At 33.4% G+C, this 22239-nt stretch overlaps 1 protein-coding gene across 6 annotated transcripts in view; it reads right to left on the bottom strand.

Moving 5' to 3' along the window:
• The window catches only part of LOC128680740 (uncharacterized), a 42138-nt gene extending 21109 nt beyond the window's left edge, over positions 1-21029 (bottom strand). Inside the window, exons 1-2 of one of the 6 annotated variants that reach the window (XM_053764106.1) lie at positions 21015-21029; positions 19687-19829 (exon numbers count right to left, since the gene is read on the bottom strand). In XM_053764106.1, coding sequence (XP_053620081.1) covers positions 19687-19780 — 94 coding nt within the window. In that variant the 5' untranslated portion in view covers positions 19781-19829; positions 21015-21029. Of the gene's footprint in view, positions 1-542; positions 697-5563; positions 5708-14376; positions 14911-17322; positions 17456-19686; positions 19865-21014 lie in introns of those variants that run through there. The other 5 variants (XM_053764104.2, XM_053764107.1, XM_053764100.2 and 2 more) reach the window with 5 other exon arrangements.
• Positions 21030-22239: the final 1210 nt, after the last annotated feature.

Genomic DNA, 22239 nt, shown 5'->3' with positions numbered 1-22239 from the left:
TGAGGATGGTGGGTGATCGTCTCGATTCAGCCCTGGTTGGCAGGTTCATTAAGCTGCACGTGACAAGGTATCAGTGAGCCTGTCTGTCCAGGATAAACCTCTTGTGTTTATTATACCTACTAACATAGTCTATAAGTCTTATTGTTACTAACAAACTATGGATCTATGGTCTGAAAATAAATGATTTTTATTTTATTTATTTATTTATTACGGCGATAGTGTGTAACCGGAATTATACTTAGACTAGATATTGCCCGGGGCTTCGCTCCCGTGGGAATATTGAGATAAAATATAGCCTGTAGCAATCTTAAATAATGTAGCTTTCTAATGTTGAAAGATTACCCGCCTCAAACATACAAACTCACAAACTCACAAAATCACAAATTCACAAACGCTTACCTCTTAATAATAATATAGTATAGATTATAGATATCTCCACCAAAAGAGTTATAAAACCGAAAAGAGTAGTAAAAAGGTTAGGTTAGTGTTTCTATATGTATGTATCTTGTTTTGGTTAGTTTTATTTATTTTTAGATACTTACGGCATTCACAAATGAACGAAACCAACCAAGACACTAACATTAAGAAGAAAAACAACAAAACCGACGGGACAGTGGTCAGCAACACGATCACAAACACATCCATTTTGTTTTACACTTCAAATGGTTTGAATTACAAATTAGCGAAAACACATTTGAACCTAATCACTGCTTGGTAATAATGACATTTACTATAATTCAGATTACAGATAAAGATAAAAGCATGGATGTTTAGATAATTTTAATCGCTTTATATCTGAAATAATCAATACCTAGTAATGATACCTACTTCAATACGGATGTCTGTAAGAATATTCTTTAGTCAGATTTGGCCACACGTGTATTCTTTTGTTCAATTAAAAATTCCATGTAAAGATAAATAGAAAGGTAAATCTATTATTTACTAGTATTGCATATACACAGACGGAAATAGATTGAGAACTTTTTTATATAAATTAATAAGCAAAATAATAGTGAATTAAAACAAACGAGAACTTCTAGCCTACGTATTAAAGTGTTAGGTTATTTACAAAAATGCTATTTTCGCCACAAACTTTTATTGTCATCAAGAGACCTTGCTGCGTATAACAAAAAATCATGCTCGTGTAGTTAACCCTTGAAAAGTTCCCTCGTTGGGAGCCGATTTTGATTAAACTATCAAGTCATGCTCATCATAATAATGAAGTGTCATGAAAACTGAAGTAACGTGGAAACTGCTCTGCGGGACAAACAGAAGTAAAATTTAACTCGCAAGATTTGATTGACAGACAGACAGACAAACCTCGGGATATAAGAAACCATAATGGTTATATATTATACATAGATTTTTATTGTCATCAGTTTCATCAGGATTTTCATTGAGTGCGTTGTTTTGTTACCGTTCCCGTGATACAATGGACACCAACAATTGGCTAGTGCACGGTCGCTCTGCTGATAAGCGCGTTGTCAAATGACAAAGTGACACAAAAATAAACTCATAATTAGGTATCCTCATAATGGGGATTTACACAGCTGCGTACAGTAACCTGACAAATCACTATACCATTTTAGTCTTTCTGAAAAGATAACAATACTAGCCACTATTAAAACCCTTTTATGTGGCCTTTCTGGCTTTCGCGTTAGTGTCGTATTCGTCTGAGTAAGAGACTTTCGTGCATGTGTCTTTCGCCAAAACGTTTTCGTGCAAATGTCCTTATACGGATAATGGACGGATAAAAAATATACTTTAAATAAAAGAGTTCGAATAATAAGATATAATAATTTTAAATAAAGTTTTTTTTTATATTTCCCACTGGACTCTGTATAAGTACAAATAATATGGATGTACAATAATATAATACTTCTTAAAACAATGGCAATTTGTATTTTAAAAAGTATTATATTAAAAATGTATAATATTATTATGCAGAATCCGTCAAAGCCCGGCGATAGCGTGGAGCTGGCATGGCTAGCATTATTGGGAACATAACTTTTTCATTGTTCGTGCATTGACCCCGGCCGACATCAGTCGCAGAGTCAAGTGGCTAATTGCATCCTGTCGCCCTTTGTGACACGAGGACTACCTAGTTATCTTATAGAATTAGGTAGATCTTGGATGGACAGAGCAAACCATTTATTTTAGTACAGTACGCTATTTCCCTTTTTAAGGTTTACTTATTGGTAGGTACCTTTCTCACTTGGTCGCGTGTTTCCGGTTTCAGTTTTGCGTGTAACGCCCAGAAGGCCTACCATCAACTTTTACAGAACGATTCCAATGCAACTCAGTTCAATTTAGGAACTTAAAATGAATCGCATTCATACTTGAAATTAAGTCGATGGTACGAATTTACGATGCAGTTCAGTTTAGGTCGTAAAGCGGATCGCGTTAAGAGATGATGGTAGCCCCCAGATGTTCAAAGTGTGGAGCTGGCATTAGTATAATGCGCCCCCTAGCGTGTTATATTTGAAGTATATCTACCGTACTCAGCGCCATCTATGAATACATTCATAAACAGATCCCTTAAAATAAATGCCGCTATTCGCTGATAGATGGCGCAGTAAATTTGTCATGCCTGCTCCGAACTATCGACAAACTGCCGACGCGAACTCGTGAACTGTGTAGTTAGTATGAGTGTTTTTATTTACCGCAATGAAAAACCAGCTATGTATACTGAATCCGGACAATGTGGAGCCGGCATTAAAATAAAAAAATGGTTAAAAAACTTTCAAGCTATTTCTTCAATTAAGACAAAACCACTCAGTCAATCATGAAATCCTATATACAGATTCATAAGGCATTCATCTTGGGTTAAAGAACAATTCTCGAGGGAAATTCAAAATTACCTATTAAGTTGCAACTCTACAATTTCGACATTTATAAATATGGAAACAAAACTGTTCAAACGCGAAGGAAAATTTACGTCCGCCTAATAGTATTTTTATGATTATTTAAGTTACTTTGGCGACACGAATATGGCGACATTGAGAATTTGAGATCCATTACGCTATTACAAGTAATTGGTTATTTTTAACGTTATTTTGTAAAAATAATTAACGCATGTCGTACGGTGTACTTATTTCACTTAAAAAGTATACTTAATTTCGACCTATTTAGATACAGTTTTATCTTATCTCGGAAGACATCTTGAAGATAAATGTGATGATATAATTACGGCAAACGGATATATCCTTAAATATTATAAAAAAGTTCCCCCGTCGTGTCGCGATAAACTCAAAAACTATGTCCTGAAACGATTAGGTATTATGTCCTGAATTTTTTTATGTAATTAAAACTGATAATGTTACTAATTTTGTGTTATTAACATTTCAGCTCCGTACCGACAGCCCAACAGTTTCGTTTTATGTGTCCCTGAATTGACTTGTACTACATCGAGGATACAATGTAAGGTGCCTTTAACATTAATATGCATAATAACAATACAAGGGTAGTATTTTACTGCAATTCCACAGGAAATGGCGTGAAAGAAAGCCCCGTAAGCAGTGATAAACTGTCTGACAATGAATAAATGATGAATATACAATAACTTACTGCACAAATAGCAGTATTCCACTGAATAGAGCAGCACTCCGACAACTATCACACTCAGTATAATATACACAAACATTGTTCACATTCATGAGAGGGAAAAAGTAATTCGTAATGGTACAAAAATGTTTTTTTTCATATTATTATTTAGTTATAAAATAGGCGAGCGCGATCAACTCTGGTGGACCTGTGATTGAAATACTAATTAATTTACAGATAAGATACCGTGGACTCATCGACGCACCTTTATCGATTTTAACAAAAACCAATGCTAGTCAAATAGCATTATAACAAACCTCAATACAGATTTTAGTTAGTTTAAAAGTTTTAATCGAATTTAATTAGTTTAATCGATTTTAATTATTTTTTTAAAGCTAAGTAAGTTTATATATATATAAGAAAAGTTTATTTTTGTTTGAAAAGTTTATATATAGAGATATATATAGAGAGAGATAGTAATGGACAATTAATATACTCAACTTTCTTAATCGTACAAATTACGTATCAGGAGATAATCTCTTTACAATAAACTTTTTCCAGGACATTTAATTATAATTTATCTTATTATTTCGTAAATCACATATTGTTAACATTGGACGTGCATTTATATATCGCCTTTTAATTTACCTAAACTATACGTTGACACGAATTAAAACTAAGTAATATACTTCAAGTGTGCAGCCACTTGATTTAAAACCAATGATTGGTTTTAGCTATTATAAGTAATAAATTATTAAGCTTTTCAAAGTTGGTTAAAATGTCGACACAATTTAATTTTATAAAAGAATTACTTACTTACTTGTAATTCTGGAATTGCTACATCGTTTTAACTTGGCCATAAATTGATAAAAAAAATGTGTTAGCGTTTCATTTCTGGCAATAAAAGAGGGAAATAATCGCAAGTCAAGTAACTGTGAACTCTGACAGAGCGGCGAATATGCAATATTAGCTTGATGTGGTGATGAGCGTATTTTGTTACAACTACATGCCAACCTACAGTATTAGTAACGAATTTGGAATAGTTGTATAAAATTCAAATAAAATTTATTACCTAATTATAATGTGTAATTGTAATTCAATGTTTGAGTTTTAAAAAGTATAGTTTAAAACTAAGTAGTTGTGAAACAAAGCTGTAAAGAAAGTTAATATAGTATTTGTATTCACCTACATAATTTATACAATAAAGTTTATCAAAAATTAATATAATGTTGACATTTAAAATTTGTCAAAAGTCTGTTATTTAGCCTGTCAGCTAGTAATATAATAGTAATAGTTGTATTATTCATAATTGACATTTCATTTTCCTTTCCGTATTACGTTGTGGATTTAGATAACGCCACAGATAAAGATACATAAAGATTTTATTTAACAGGTTAATTACAAATGAAAGCACAAGATAACTATTACGTTTTTCTTTTTAAATAGAAACCCTTCACTTATATGTATGAATGGGTATGATGTTATCTTCTCGTGATGATGGTGCTTCCGGCTCACTCAATTTATAACGAAACTAAGAACACTACACTACACAAATATTTTATTACGTAATATTACAATTTGCTATTGTAAAAAATATAGTCACAATATACGACAAGGATGCGGTAGCCATTGTGTTCTATTTAGTTAATTGTCACAACGGTGTCAAAAAGAAATCCTCTCTAGTAATCCTTTCTAGTAAAATCAATTAACCAGTGTAGCATAACTTGTAGTAGATCCCATTGAGTTTAGTTTTCGCTAATAAATAAAAGAAGTAAATAAAAATGAGATGGTGGCGCAAGTGTGTGGCTTGGCTCAGCATTCATGCATATGAGAGTGCACATTTAAAATTGAACTTTTAAAGTAATCCGTTTCGTGTATCCACACAAATACACACTGTAATAGTAAACTCATCCGAGTTTACTACTTAAATGAGTTACAGTTAATGAGTGAATGATTTAACATGAAAATACACTGATCGCTTTACTTTCGCGTATACAAATATGGAATCAAAAGGACTTACTGGCTCGGTACTGTTTCGACCAGTAGATCGTAAAGAATATCAGCAAATACAACACGTAAGTTAAAAACGGCACCAGAATCACGCAAATCAACTCAAACTCCTCGATTGCCATTTGTTTTTAAAAATATACAAGTTGTAGTTATAGTATCTGCGATTAAAACTAACACTAGCGTGATGCACGACAGGTATTGTCTAATTGTTGCGACCGATTGTGAGCGTTATCACAGGGTGACGATGGAATGTGTATTTAAGGAAGCGGTTTGGGTGACGGCGACGAGTCGGCCCTTTGAAGCTAATTATTATTTCGAGATATTTAATGTTTTATCAATAATATATAGGCGGCAGTGTGCATGCATCATGCTAAATTTAAAATAATTGTTTCATTTTTTATGAAAGCCAACTTTTTCTCCTAATCCATCTGCAATCGTGGTAATAGGTGGGAGCTAAACGCAATACAATTGATTATAATTATTCATCAAATTATGCGACTACTCTATAGTATCACAAATTATTATTTAACTGAATCGGATAACACACTGGGTAACTTACGATTTAGATAAAGTAATTCCTTACGGGATAGATAGTGTCAAGAGTTGCAAAAGGTGGAGGGCACGTGTAGCCGCATGGCGGGAGTGACTTCCGTCTTCTATTATATTATGATGGAACGGTCAGCTGGGCTCGATCTTTATCTTAATTTATATTACTAAGATTACGACATTTTTCAATGTCATCCCCAAGAGAAAGAGTGTGTTGACATAATGATAATGGGAGTAAATAACTGAACATCGTCTGTTAGGTAATGTTTTCAGTGAGGTGGGAAAAACGTGCTATCCTAATTATGACAAAGGAAGTATTACAATTATACTTCAGCCTAATCATTTTCTAGAGAATCAAAATATTTCACCTGACTGTCCTATAATTTGTAACGGGTAACGTGCTGTGTTTTGGTTTGTCTCTTTAGTTTTATATAGATGATGAATATGTCGTTAGCTAAAAAAGTCGTGTATAAACAAAATACTAAAATTGGATAGGCGTGGAGTTTCAAAGTCATAAGCAATACTTACATGATTTTGTTTTCCTTGTAGCACGAATACAGCAAACATATTAGCAACAATAGACACACTGTCACAGGAATTATAACCATTCTTAAATATACATTAATCACGATCTGTTCTTTTTTATGTGTGTCCAAATTATTTTCGAGTAAATCCATTTTAATATTAATTAAATAAAAATTAAAATACTAATTAATAAAAATAATCTACAAATTGATAAAAATTAAATGAAATTCTAAACTTCCGAACGGTTAGTCATTTATTCATTATTGTAATTAAATAATTTTATTCCGAATTAATTACTGAAAAGAGATAATAAATATTTTTTGTAACTCGCGGTATTTAAACCTATTTAATTAGTTTCAAAGGAAAGTGTTAAACTAAGCGTCGGTTAACCGGTACAATCCTTTCTATATTGTGATACACCATCACACATTTTATCTTAATAGCCGTTCCTGATTATATGTCATTTTATCTAAATCGATACCATGTAGCGAACTTATTTGTCTGCTTAGTCATAGCATAAACTGAAACACCGAGCTCTGGCAGAGATCAAGTGTATTCCATCATCACCTGTCTTGCCCCCTCTAATGATATTTGATTTGATAGCCACCGATAAAGCTGCGGTAATAGCAAAATAGCTATATGGAAAAATTTTATTTGCTGGAGAAAGTAAACACTTAAAAAATGAAGAATAAAGAACTGTAGCACTGCGCACCAACACCATAGTGTAAACAAAGTTACCCTCCGTGTCTGTTTTTAAACTTTCTTCTTTTAAACTATACAACAGAATTTGATGTAGTTTTCACTGTTATTTAGACAATTTATTCCCAAGGGTTTATATACATACCTACATAAAAGAAGACCCCATGCGAAGTCGGGTCATGTAGCTAGTCTTAAATAAAACTGATCACAATCTCTTCTTAATATGTTTGATCACAACTTTGAAACTAATACACTGGAGGTTATGAAAATTAAGTTATCTATTAATGAAGTTAAATGTGTCTTCTGTAAAGGTAAGATACCTCTGCAGACCTAAAAGGTTGACACTGAACTAGACGCTAATAATGAACCTTTCTAAAAAATGCTACAACGAGGTGTGTACTCGTATTCCTGCTTACACTGAGGTGTGTGTCACTACTTACACTATTCGCTTTTGTCTGCAACAAGACCAGGTTAAACATATGATAACGACGGCACATAGAACCACAGGAAATATGGCCAGCTTCCAATATAATGAGATTAATCTTGCGTGTTTATCTTCATCTTTATTTACACCATCGTGTTCACCCATTTTGGTTGCCGCTAATGAGAAAAAAAAAGGAATTAATTGTTTTTAATGTACTTAAATGTGTAGTTTTACTCAAAAACGATTCGGTCACATATTATCGTGGCAGTATGAAATATTTTAACATAATATTTTACGATGTTGTTTTAAGTTTCCCACTATATGATGACACATAATAAAATATATTAATTACATAGGTGGTTATATGTATGCGGATCCAAATTATTAATAAAACTAATGAACTTAATGGATGGAACTAAATAAATAAAAATGAATTTATACTCACAATTTGCTTTAAAATTAATCTTTAATTAGCTAGAGCCACCAAATATGGAATAATAACAGTGCGTGCAGGCGTCGAGTGACCATCAAAATCTTTCTAACATTGGTATCTGTTATCGCGTTATATCGTGAAAGCTGTTCCTGATTGCTATTCTTTAATCTAAATCGATATGATTTAGCAGTCATGTTCACACGTGCGTTGGAGAATTGTTCGAGATCAAAGCTTTGAGCACATTAGTCGGTTGAGAAGCCAATAATTTTCAAAATCATTATTTCAAAATAATATTCCGAGCCTACTTAGTCTATCGCATTCATTCAACCTATAGGTAATGAAACGTAAAATGCGCACACGTCCACATTTGTCATATTTTTGGCCAAAATATAGATATGGATATATATAAATCTACAACTATCTGCATTATCTGTTCCTAAATACTTCGAAAAGCCTTTTTCGATCCAAAGCATGTGACGTGTGATTTGCAATTTTCATATGCTGCCTCTTGACATAATCTAATTCTCTTGACATAATCAGCTGCTCTCCAGGTAGTGATTAGATCTTTATCCTTTACGAGAACCTTTAAAATAGTATTATTTTATCTGTGACGTGTTAGAGTGTATACTATTTATAGTATTTAAGTTTACATAAATATTTGATTTCAAAAAATAATACTGTACTTATTTTTTTATCTATACATGTCACACAATCATGCTTAAACTCCTGTTCGATTCCAGATTTCTTTAACTCGTTATTATGTACCTATATCTTGTCTGTAGTTTTATACAGTTGTACATATATAAGTACCATTCTATACATTACAATAAATGAAAAGTTAATAAGAAAGGATTTTCTGTGATTAAACAAATTTTTAATTATTCTATAAAATATGTTTAATAGAAGGAAGGGACAACCACACACTAGAAAAAAAACGTTTTATAGAGTAAGTAAAAAAAAAAATAATTAGCAATCGTTAACCGGTACTCTGCGAAGTTTATACATATCGCAGACCTTTTTTTTTGTTAACCCATACTTTTCGCAAAATAGCAGGCAAATCATATTCTGCTATTATTTATAAAATTCAATGAGGACGTAAATCCTCGTGGAAGAGAGCGGGCTTGCGCGTAGCCTGCGATTGAGCAACCGTCGCACAATCATACCAACCAAAGATATTTTTTATAATATAATATTATAATATTTACTATCCTTGGTTCCCATGTGCTTCTGTTAATTTATTAGATCTTTTATACATGTAGTGATGTACGAATAATTATGTTGAAAAAAGTTATATAATTAGGTATTATAGAAACTTCCAGTATTCTCTTATTATAAACAGATGACGATCTATGTAAATTGTTTTTTAATTCCAGCATTATCTTACTAACAAAGATAAAGTGGGGAAATCAAACATAATTTCCTTATCTAAGTAGGTGCTCGGATTTTGTTGTTTTCAATTTGTTTTAAATAACAATTAAATTTGATACTAATCTTTTCATAATCTTAATTTAATTTATACCAAACTCTAATCGGTGCACATAGTTAAAGATCCCCGTTCAAAACATAGACTATGTTTTTCAACAATTAACCCCGAAATAACCATAATGAGGGGTCTATCGGCTAAACCAGCAAAGCGGACTCGCGGACGAAGCCGCGAAAAAAAGCTAGTACCTACATTATAATTGACTTATGGTAAGTAGTCCACGATGGGCCGACGACGTTATGGAAATGGATATTGCTTGCAAGAACTGGTTAAGGACAGCCCAGGACAGAGGGCTTACCCAGTTGTTGTCAGATCAGTTGGCGGCGACGGAAAGAGGCCTATACCCAGCAGTGGGTCAAGAGAGGCTGCAGATGATGATGATGATGATGATGAAGTGGTCCATTGTGGAAGAAGAGTGGATTATAGCAAGCAAAATGCGTTAATATGTCAATTAGCCATTAGTTAGATTATCATTTCATGGAAAATAAATAATAGTTCAGATTAAGCCTTTTAAAGTTTTCCGCGACAGAAAATCTTCCAATAATACTTATCTACTATCTGATGCTAACATGTAAATATTACATTCCGATACATCTATGGAACGGAAAAGAAAAACATATTGAACATTTTCCTGTTTGTCATCTGATTCCTAAATTCTAAATATGCATTAGTATTTTTAACTTTCGCACTTTGAACACTATTAGATACAAATGAGACTTCGCATATTTTTTTTCTATATTCTGTGTCTTTAATAATTCAATTTAGAATATTTTCATAACATATAAAATGTATATTAGAATGTCTAATTCTATTCATATTTATTTATTATTATTATATTACTACTTATAATTTTTTTTTGTATGGAACTAATGAACTCAGATCTTGCTCTCATAAACATACTATCATTCGTTCATCGGTCGGTGTTCACAAAGGCAATTTATCTGCCTCATAGAGATTTAGGATGAGTCAAAACAGATCAAATACAATCTACTTGATAATAATCACATGATGGCTATTTCTCAATTTCTTTGAAATTCCTAGAAAAGAGTAGGCGGGCACTCGAATATAAATATAGATTGTTATTCATTTCAAACAAAAAAAAAGACAAAAATACAAATCTTTTCCCATTATATTATGAATTTGTTATATTACTTACTTTTGATCATATCACTTGACCTACTTCAATTGTTACTAAGGTTCAAATTGTATATACCTAATTAAATGTTAATTTGACAAGTTTAATAACTTAGCTAGCTAGTTCATGGCTACTTGGCTAATTAGTCATTATTTTATACCACTCAATGCTTAGGTAATAGCTAATTGCAGTGCTTCCACAAATCCATAATATTATTAATGCAAAAGTACCTATATCTGCACGATTTCACGGCCAATCCGCAGGGGCCGATTTTGATTACATTTGGAATAGATATAGTTAATGACCTAGGTCAAATATAGACAACCGCGAACGGAGCTGCGTGCAATAACTAGTTTAAGATATTTACAAATAAATAAATGACATGTAAAATACGTTTATTTGGTTAAGTACGTTGTATGTGTGTGGTAAGGTACGTTTCGTTTTAACAAGCTAATGTTTCTGTTTAATTTCTGGTCGTTTCGTTTTTTTGTTTTGTTAATAGTAATCGAAATTATTTACCATGACTTTTTAGATTTTGTAAGTCGTCACATACAGAAACTAAATACATGGTGTGTGGTTATGGTTATAAATAACAACAAGGTTAATGAAGACATATTAACTATGTCAACAATGTACAGGTAAGTAGGTACGTAGGTTTTATTGACTCTTTGACAGGTTATATTGGAATGTTGTTTTTTCAAAAATGTTTGTCATTTTTACGATGAATGCGTACTAAAACTATGTGTTTCTTCTTTTAATATTGTTTTAAAGTTTAACCTTCAATTTCAACACGTTTATTAAAATTTGAATAACTTTTCAAAGTCAAAATATTTTGCCACCGACCTATTCGCTAAACGCAAATAAGTTTTGCAGTGTTATCTACTACTTAATTATACGAATAGATTAATGCATTCTACCTACATTCATGCTATAAAACTGTAAACGTGTTTTTATGTACTTAGATACATATTTAAGAAGGTCATGGCCACACGACGAGTCGTTAAGAATCACATGACTATTGCACATGTTTGCATATCATTTTTGTGTGAAACCTGCCTGCTAAATGGTTGATAAATAAATTTAAAAAAAACTTTCTTCTTCACAACAAAACAATTAATTTCTTAACAAAACTATACTATGCTAATTTATTACTATTTTACGAGTATAAAACTGTTGTGGAAAACTGGCGCCTGAACTAGGTGTCCGGAGGAACCTGTCATAACTTTAACCGAAGGGATTACATAAGGGAAAATATTATTGTTGGAATATATGGCTGATAGGTGCACGTTATCGCGGATAGGTACACAATACGCCAGCGCAATTTTTATACGGGAACGTTTTGATCGGTAACCATATCTCCTTCTACCAACTTACTCTAAACTGTCGTGATACAAAATGATTTATACTTCAGTTAGGATTGTCAAACAATTTGATGCGATATATTTTGATACATATAAATATTATCCTTTCCTTTTCGAATAATTCAACTACTACTGTACGGATTTTCATGCTATTTTCGCCACATAGATAGTGCATGTGAGGAAGGTGTATGCACCTATCTATTTACTATGTTTCTACCTGAGCGAAGCCAGAACGGGTTGCTAGTCCATACTATCCATACAAATATTATAAAAAGGAAAGATTTGTATTTTTGTTTTTGTTTGTAATGAATAAACTCAAAAACGACTGGGCCAATTTTGATGAAATTTGGTACAGACATAGGCGAAACCTTCAGGAGTAGGCTACTTTTTATTATGATTTTACCCGAGTGAAGCTAGAGCGAGTCTTTCATAAATATGAACCGGAATTTTAAAATATGGGAAAAACACTAGAAAAATAAAAATATACCCAATGGCAGCGTCGCGACTGTCATTAAATTCTAGACAGAGTTATGTAATGCGATGATAAGGATGGCATACGAATAATAACAAAACCGATATTACATTACTTAAAATATTATCGCTAATTTTATCACTTCATTGACACTGGTAGTGGCGGCTGCAGCCTCGGCCGCCCCGAGCCGTGTAGTACCAACCACTCCTTTCTCAACTCCTATTTCATATATTATGTACTAGCTTTTGCCCACGGCTTCGCCCGCGTGAATTTTAGAAGTTCTTAAAAGTAAAATTTCAGTTATTCTTTTATCACGTATTCTAAGATTGGTAAAATTTATTTATTACTATAATTCAAATTCGTATTTTTCTCATCTTTAGTTCAATTCCCCGTTTCCCGCTACGATTCAAAGCTACGTGCTTCGTTCCGAAACTTGTCCTGTCCCGTTTCCTGCAAATTGTCCCATGTCGTTTCCCGCAACGTGCCCCATCCTATTTCCCGCTATAACGTGTCCTACTCCCGCTTCCCGTAACGCGTGCCGAACATTTCATGGACCTCTCTTCATAAATAATAAAGTTTCGCATAAATTTCCACCCCTACATCATTCTCCTAGAGATGCAATTTTCAAAATCTAGTTATTGCATTATTATATTTTACTAACTATATATATATTACTAACTACAAATTTCAATCACAATTTTATCACTCACTCACTCACTTCAAAAATAACGATGTTTCATACACTCCTATTACATATATTATGTATATATTAGAAAGATCTTATCAAACAGCCTAATTTAACACCATTGTTACACCAATTACACATACAAATATTACCGAAAATAGTTAATAATGCAAACAATTATATTACTTGATTAAAAAGAAGCAAACGCATCTGCGCTAGCATTATAAGGACAGTCATTAAAAAGGATAAAGATAAATTAGCAGCTTTTGAAATGTGGAGCTGGACAAGGATAGGCAAATAATTAGAATAGAAAGGAAGACACTGGATGAAAAATTAAGACTGTTGGCGGAAATATAAATTAGGTGGGGAAGAATTATTTGCCACTAGAGAAATAGGGCATCGTTATTTATAAGTATTCTCGAAGGAAAGGAAGTAGAGGTCCTGGAAACCGAGGAAGAGATAAGCAAGAAAACTGGAAGAGAAGGTGGGAGTCTCGTAACCGTACCTGCTGAGAATAAGCATGTGGCAAATACTTCACCGACAATACTACATTCAAATAAAATATAACAATTTAGTTTAAAACAGAAAGGAATATTTTTGGAATATAAAATAGAACAGTGTTATTTGAATAAAATACAAGTTCTTCTTCGTAAACATTTTTAATTTACCTACCTTTTTCTAATAGGCTTATAATATAAATGAGTTCGTCATTGGAACTGATTTTGATACAGTGGACTTTACGTAACTGTAGGATAATATTACAAATTATAATTTTTCTTGTATATATTATATCTAAACGACTTCTTTATGAATCAGTCTAGCAACTGAACCGTCTTTGCACGAGTATTAGGCTGTTTTGTATGCATAAATCTTCATTGATAAATAGTTAAAGAATATACAGAGAGCTTTCTTCTTCTAAATCACGGCATCAAAATCCGTTGCGTGATTTCAAAGCTTCAAAACAGACAGATGAGCCGGGCGACTTTGTTTTGTACTATGTACTGATAAAATGTGTAAAACAAGAATAATACTAATATATTATATTATATATCAAACTCACCGACAGAGCTTCGGTACAAGACCCAGGATATCCTCAAAAAAACTATGGCAATCAGAATAAACATTGGCAAAAGTCCATATATACTACTTTGGTAAGTTTTTTCTACGTGTGCTTCTTCCTTGTCTAACAGGCTGACGTCCGTTTCCGTTTTCCACTGAGTATTCTCCATTGTACTATTTAAAGTCCAATCACGTCTTTATAATATTACGAGGTTGACAAAACCCCTGGAACACTTTTAGTAACACAATGTCCTTTTGGGAGATTGTTCGATGTAATCGTCTATGAGCTTAGAAACCTTACAGCTGAAGATTTCATAATTGAAGATAAATCACTTGACTTCGAAATATGTTACAAAAACGTAATTAATATCTTGTTACACTTGGTAATCGAAATTAATCAGTTTTTAATTATAATTTATTGAATGTTTAATGTCACTTTCAAATTAACAGAATATTAAAATAATATAGATACATATTGTTTTGTAAAAATTCGCCAACACATTACGTTTTAACTTATTTAACATTATTCTTTGAAGTCTAAATTTAACACAATACTTTTTGTTTCAAAAAGTACACAACGTTCCGTTACACGTTACACGCTATACCTATAAGCTTTACCAAACTGGGGTTATATCAGTAGTGCTAGTCTTTATGTACGTAAGTCGGCGACCAACGGAGCGCTCGGACGATAAAATATAAACCCTTTTACGAAGGCATAAGATACGTTATCGCGTAACACATTATTATGTGTGCTACTGTGATTGTTTTGGTGATAAGGGGCGAATCTTTGCTTTTGTCAAAACGATCGCGAAAGGGTACACATGTACGTAGGTACCTATTTATTTAAGTACATACTTAGCAATGATCTGATATTTCGTCGTAAGAATAATATATAACTACTTAGGCACATAGAGTGGTCCAGGGTCAGTAAGTTCATATTGTAGGAAATTTTTTGGGCAACAATTAGTTACAGAATTTTTTTTTTATGTTACCCTATATTATGAAATGATCCAGATGTGAAAGATAAATTGGGATTTGTCAGTTATTTTATTGGGACTTTTAATTATGTAATAATGTATTATGTTATATATATAACACCTTCCTTTATGTACATGTAAAATAAAAGTTTATTTTTAAGTTTAAGTGAATCCGCCAAGTGTAGGACCGGAAGTGTGGAGTCGGCATTACCATTATGATTTTGAAATAGAAATAAATGTATTCTTAGCATGTATAAATGTCGATATTAAATTTATTTTTAAAGCCATCTAGTAGGTAATAGCAATTTTAACTGTTGTCAAACTCCGCTATTCGCCGCTAGATGGCAATACTACAAGATACATCGGCCGTCTCCACACTATGCATGAACATTACGTAGTTTGTATGAGTATTTTTATTTATCGCAATGAAAAACCAACAATGTATGCCGAATTCGCCAAAGTTTGGCAAACTGTTCGATGACAGAGTGGAGCCGGCATTATTGATGTTGACCACAGCAATAAATGCGTATCTAAAGTAGATATATATAAGTAAGAATTGATAGAACTGATTGGAATGTTACGTGTTACAAAAACACACCTGTGTATTAACAGAGCACATAATATGAGACTGCAAACTGAAGCACATGCAATTCTTCTTCGGAAATCAATTAAAGTGACGTTTAATTATCATGTTTCACCGAATGCGTTTATATATTTTTTATTTTATACAAGGCAACTAGCTGCTAGCCTAAGCATTTAATTTTTATAGATATTATTTATGATGAAATTTGTATAAGTGCAGGTACAATTACACGTTTTATGGATTACATGTCTACATCTACTTAACTCCATAATTCATTCAGATTAGATTGAAGGATACTGTTATCAGTATTGTTTGTAGGATAGTCGATAGTCCGTCTATAAGTAATCAGTCGGTACCTGTATTTCATTGATTTCATCATTTGTATTATTACATTCGCTTACATCACTACCACACAATTACATAGAGGCGCCCTCCGCGTCTGTCCGTTTCTAAGCAACGGATTTTGATGCAGTTTAGGTACACTGTTGTTTAGACACTATTAATGAAGTAGAGAAGGCCGAAGGAGAGATGGATGAAGTGCGATCTGAAAGATATGGCAAAAAATAAGTAACTGATCGGTTAGTATCAGTCAGCGAGAGGAGACTGACTGCTACACATAAAGAAAGATAAAAGGGTCCACATCTTGATAATTTGAACATGTTTACTTGCTCATTGTTGCTTTTTCACGGAAAGGTTCCGTAGCATATACGTTACGGCAGTTTAGCAGTTTGGCATTAGCATATAACTTAATATATGTTACGGAACGATTCCTCGAGCAAGTACGACTTGCTCTTGGCCGATTTTATATTGCTTTACGGATCAGTTTTGATCCTCGAATTCAAACTATGAAGTTATTAGTGCGTTTGGAAAAAATATTCAGGGGTACTAGGCAGGCCTTATTGATGGAAAAACATGTTCAAATTGATCAAGATGTGGAAAAATTGTGGGTTATCTTGAATTATGCGGATGGAAACTGCGTATCAGTATACAGAGACCAAATACGGAAAAGGCAAGAGTGGCGTCGTACATGAAGGTCAAAATAAATATAGAAAGAGATGGAATAACCCTCTATCGACAATGTACGTTCAATTTAAATGAATGAATTATTTATTCATACGGCTATTATATTTGTGGATTTTGTACGAGGTGACTCCGTAGTCGCCTCGTACAAAATCCGCAAGGTTGTTCTTGTCCCGTGACAATATTGACAGCTAATAAGTGAACAAAAACATTCCCAAAGGGGTTGACGTCAGGCAGGCGGCCGCTGTAACATCAGAGCGGTACCTTAAAAATATAAAAATTATTTACGCAGTCTTTGGGCTTTCGGGTCCATAGGCGTGAATGCAACCAGGAGGATGAAAGAGAGTAATTCAAACCATTTACTTACTGAATATCAAGACGAAGAAATGGAAGAACAACCAAACGAACGCGTAAATACCGCACATAACGATGAATGCGAGAAATATTTCATAGTTATGCATAGTTTACTGCTCAGCATCGAATTTGTAACACAACGTAAATCGATTACGTAGCACCGAGTCAAATTCTTATCGACTACTAGTTTTTATTAATTTTATAAAGATACTAATTGGTTATATTGGTCTGTAATCTTATAAGGTTTTTTAATCTATACACAAGTTGTGCGATACGTGACGTCACTGAAATAGATCAGGGTTCCTGAAGTAGAATCCGCGACTGTTCCGTTATGAGTATCTTCGAGTAGACCGCCCAACTCCGGCGGATTCGGTATACCTACATTGACGATTTTTCATTGCGGTAAATAAAAGCACTCGTACAAACAACGCAATTGCTTTCGTATTGGCAGATGTCCGAGTTCGGCGATAGTATCAGGGTTTCCCGAAATTGCACGAAACGACGTGTATTCAATGATCGAATGATGGCAATGAATGATCGTGGATGTTGTAACAAGCGAAAATGGTGTAGCAAATAGGGTAAAATGTCAGTAGCTTGTATGAAAATTAGTTTTTAGTTGTAGTAAAATTTGACAGAGACACGCCTAACTAAAAAATATATATTTTTCCTGGCCTATCATCTGCAAATGTAAACGCAAACACACGACGCTGAGATATATAGCTCGCAGGTACATAATATAAATAAAACTCACCGCAAGATACGATGTAGACGCATCCCATCAGGCATAAGAAGAAGATCAACACGAATAGCTACAAAAACTCAATGAATTTCATTCCACCTCAGCAGTCGAGAGGGGTCAATCAGACTTGTTGATAATTTTGTGTATTTTAAAAAGCATGCTCAATTATTATTCGTGAAATGCCGGCTCCACACTACTGGCAAACAGTGCGCCAAATTTAGCTCTCATACAAATAACGCAAATGATCGTGCATTCGCGCCGGTATTTGTATAAGTTCAACGATAGTGTGTAGCCGGCATTACACGTCTCTGTCAATTGTCTAGTTTATGTCTTGTTATGTTTATGTGTGTGTTAATTTTGTGAGCTTTTTGACAAGCCTGTTTGACGAACCTTCGTCATAAAAAGATTGAAATGAAATACCTATTTCATTTCAATCTTTTACGGTGTTATACAATAACCATCGCAATAGTTACCGATCTTGGTTAGCAAGGACATTATAAAAAGGATTTACGACTTCGATGTTGTATTTTTGGACAGATTTAAGTGGCGACATCTATCTATACCACAAGAAGTTATAAATATGTATGAATAATAAGGACAAATTATACTGAATATAGATGGCGCTTATAATACTGAAAACTCCCAATGTCTTATTGAATTTGTTATTTAATGTTTTATTTATGCGAACCAAAGACCTTTTAAAAATTTAATATGAGTCTAAAATAGATATACAACTTTATCAATCTGGCGAGAGAAAAACAAATTACCAAGCTTTGCAGAAAGCCTTACCCCGAATTGCATCAAAGGTGCTCCGTTGATGCCATTCGGGGTTGCATTTTTGACTGGCTCTTGATTTTTTTTATACAATAATTATCATTACTGTGTCTATGTGCCCTGTGTAATGAAAACTTAACAAACCTTTTAGAATTCCCACGATATTAACAAATACAAACCGAATACCCAATAGAAACCGTAAAATATTGAATTGGTTAGCACCTAGATCAGCAGACTACGTTAGATCACCTACTGCCGTACCCCGCCATGACTATCGAAACGATATGATAAAGCATTACGGACGGAATAATTAGTAGGTATTTAATCTTTTTTATTTTGTTTTGAATCATAACAACGACTCATGTTATCATGAGTCATTTTTATTATTCAAAGCAAAATAATACCGAGGCTTAATACGAAATAAGGGACTACCTTCCACGGAATATGAAGCTTGGGAAGTGGTTGAGGTCTTTACCTCTAGCTAGTGAAATATATAAGTAGGACCTTTGTCCTTTATATATTTCACTAGCAGCTCACCCCGGCTTTGCTCGGGTAACTGATAATAAAAAGTAGTCTATGTCACTCCTGTCGTTTTTAAGGCCTCCCTCTGTGCCAAATTTAATCAAAATCGGCCCAGTCGTTTTTGAGTTTATTAATTACAAACAAAAATACAAATCTTTTCGCTTGATACTATGTGTATAGATGAAAGTTCACGACGATGTTTGAGCGGATGGTTTACACTATCGTTAACATTCAGAACACAGGTAGACTAAATACTAAAAGGTAGAAAAATACCATGTAAGGATCCCGAAATTCGCATGGGAGCTATGTCATGCCAGATAGTGATGAATAAAAATGACTCACCACAAAACATCGCGCAGCAGTGCAGACAGATGCACGCCACTAGGTAGCTAGCACATAGCACGAAGAACGGAACAAATAACAACAGATAATCCATGCTTCACTGGTACTTTCACTGCAGTAACGTCAAACTGGCTTGGCAAATCCTATCAGAAGATAATTATTATGACACTAGACCAGGAGTAGGGAATCGAAACAGAGGCTAAGCCTCATACAATTACGTTTTCGTAGATACGCTATCACAATAATTCGCACTCCTGCTCAATAAAAATTTAAGAATTTATAATAGTTTTTAGTGGAATAAAGTGTAAATAAGTAATCAAAAAATTATAAATAGATTCGGAGGTTTCAATATAATATTTTTTTTATTTTTTTTATATAAATCTCCTTTGTCAACCCTTCTAAAATAACACTTTGCGGACACTCTTGCGGAAGCTTAGCCTTTGTTCCGATCCCATCCACCTGTGCCACTAGTTTCATAATGAAAATTAGGCTTAAAAGTTGCACACAAGTGCAAAACTGGCCAAAATTTTTTTTTAATTTCTACATTCCAATCTTTTACGGTATTCCGTTTCAAAAAAAAATATTTAATATCAAATGACAAAGGAAACCTTACCAGTTAAGATTTGACCTTATTATTTATACCTACCAGAAGACAAAGATAAGAAATAAGAAACCAAAAAGAGAAGTATTTTTCCCTATAAGACACAAGTGGCGACATCTATGTTCTCTATAAGATATCAAAATGAAACAAATAAGAGTGAAAAAGCATGGATTCAGTCATAATTATAGATGGCGCTGTTTTCTCAAAGGTACACAAGGTCTTGCAGAATGACCAATAATTGTATTAAAAACTAATCCATTTGAGATCAATTTTATGTCTAACTGTTGACATTGTTTAAATCTATTTTAATTCAAAGTTCTTTAACTTACTTAATACATAATGATAGAACGTTGATGTTAAGTCTATTAATCTCAAAATTCTACTGCTGACTTCCAAAGCGCTGAAGAAGAAGCAGCGTCACATACTTCACCGCTCTCATGTTATCTATCTACCAAAAACACGAAAAATCACACCCTTTTATATGAGACGATTAAACACAATTAGAGAAATCATTTATTCACGAATGAAATCATTAAATATATGTATGTCACAGACAATTTGTATGACGCTTCGTGTTAATAAAATGCCGAAGCCGTTTGTAAACGGACAAATCATACAAACTGCCTGTGATATGTATATATTGATAACCACTGATTTCTTTAATACCTATGACATTGTTGATCAACAGATAAGAAGTAGCAACCAAACAAACATAGGTAACACTCACATTCAAACATTGATTCTTATCACTACAACAATACTTTGTTCTGTAAACGTCAATGCTTTGTTCAAATTAGAAACCGTAAAAGATTGAACAGGTTAGTTATTAGAACACTATATTATTACCGTGCCAAGTCAGATCACCTACTGACGTAGGCATCATTGTATCGTGACAATCAGAAAGATACGATAGTACTCGTATATCGGCTATGATATGGACTAATGAGGATTCGCACTACGGTTTTTTGATTCGCTAAGAATTATGCTAAAGGTTATAAATATTATAATAAACACTTTATCAATATTATTCTATTCCCTGGATATTTTAGTATTAATCCTATACTGTCAATACAGAATTGTTTGTAATCAAATAACTGATTATCTATTAGCTTTCTAACAACGGATAGAATATTCAACGCCATCTATTTTTTATAACAAAAACTAAATTTATTTTTGTCTTCGAAAGATGCTGGGAACTTTCGATATTTTATGTCAATCGTTGTAATTTTAAATCTATTTCTTTGATAGATTATTTAAAAATATATATACCCGAATTTAGATCTTACAATACAATCGTGCTGTCTATAAGTATATATTATAATTACAATGTAATATACTAATTACTTGATTTTGTACAATTTGAGTTTGATAATCGTCAAGGAAAGTCTAATGTTAGAAGCTAGTGCAGTTAGTTCATAATATGATATCAACAAATGCCTGTGAATGTTTAATTTCGGAATAAATGCTTTGACTTTGATTTACGAAAGTGAGTGTTAGTGTTCATAATTAACTTTAAACTTACAGCACGTTTTAATGATCCTGAACCCGACGCAGGTGACGATGTACGTGAAGCACAGAGAGACTACGGCCACGGCCAGCACGTCGTCCATTTTGACAGAAAACAGCAGCAGACATATTATCAAGACCAAAAAGATAAAACACCGATAAATAATAGTGCAAATGATTGCTTTTAACGAGTTTGAGGCGTCTGTTGAAGATTTTATTCTATATGCGATACTCTGCTAATATGTTGAATGTAATAGAACATTAGGTTCTGGCAGAAGAGACTCGAGAAGTGCTGGTTTGAAGACGTCAAGGAGGTTCAAAGGTCCGGTAAGGATGCCGAACACCGTGAGAAGTGGAGAGGAAACACAGAAAAGCAGACTGAGAGCTCTGACGACTCTCTGACAATGACTGAGGAAATAACTACCTACCCTCTGAGTGGGATGTGC

The sequence above is a fragment of the Plodia interpunctella genome, chromosome 25 (genome assembly GCF_027563975.2).
Source record: "Plodia interpunctella isolate USDA-ARS_2022_Savannah chromosome 25, ilPloInte3.2, whole genome shotgun sequence".
NCBI classification, from domain to species: domain Eukaryota; kingdom Metazoa; phylum Arthropoda; class Insecta; order Lepidoptera; family Pyralidae; genus Plodia; species Plodia interpunctella.
This window is presented reverse-complemented; position numbering and strand designations above follow the sequence as displayed.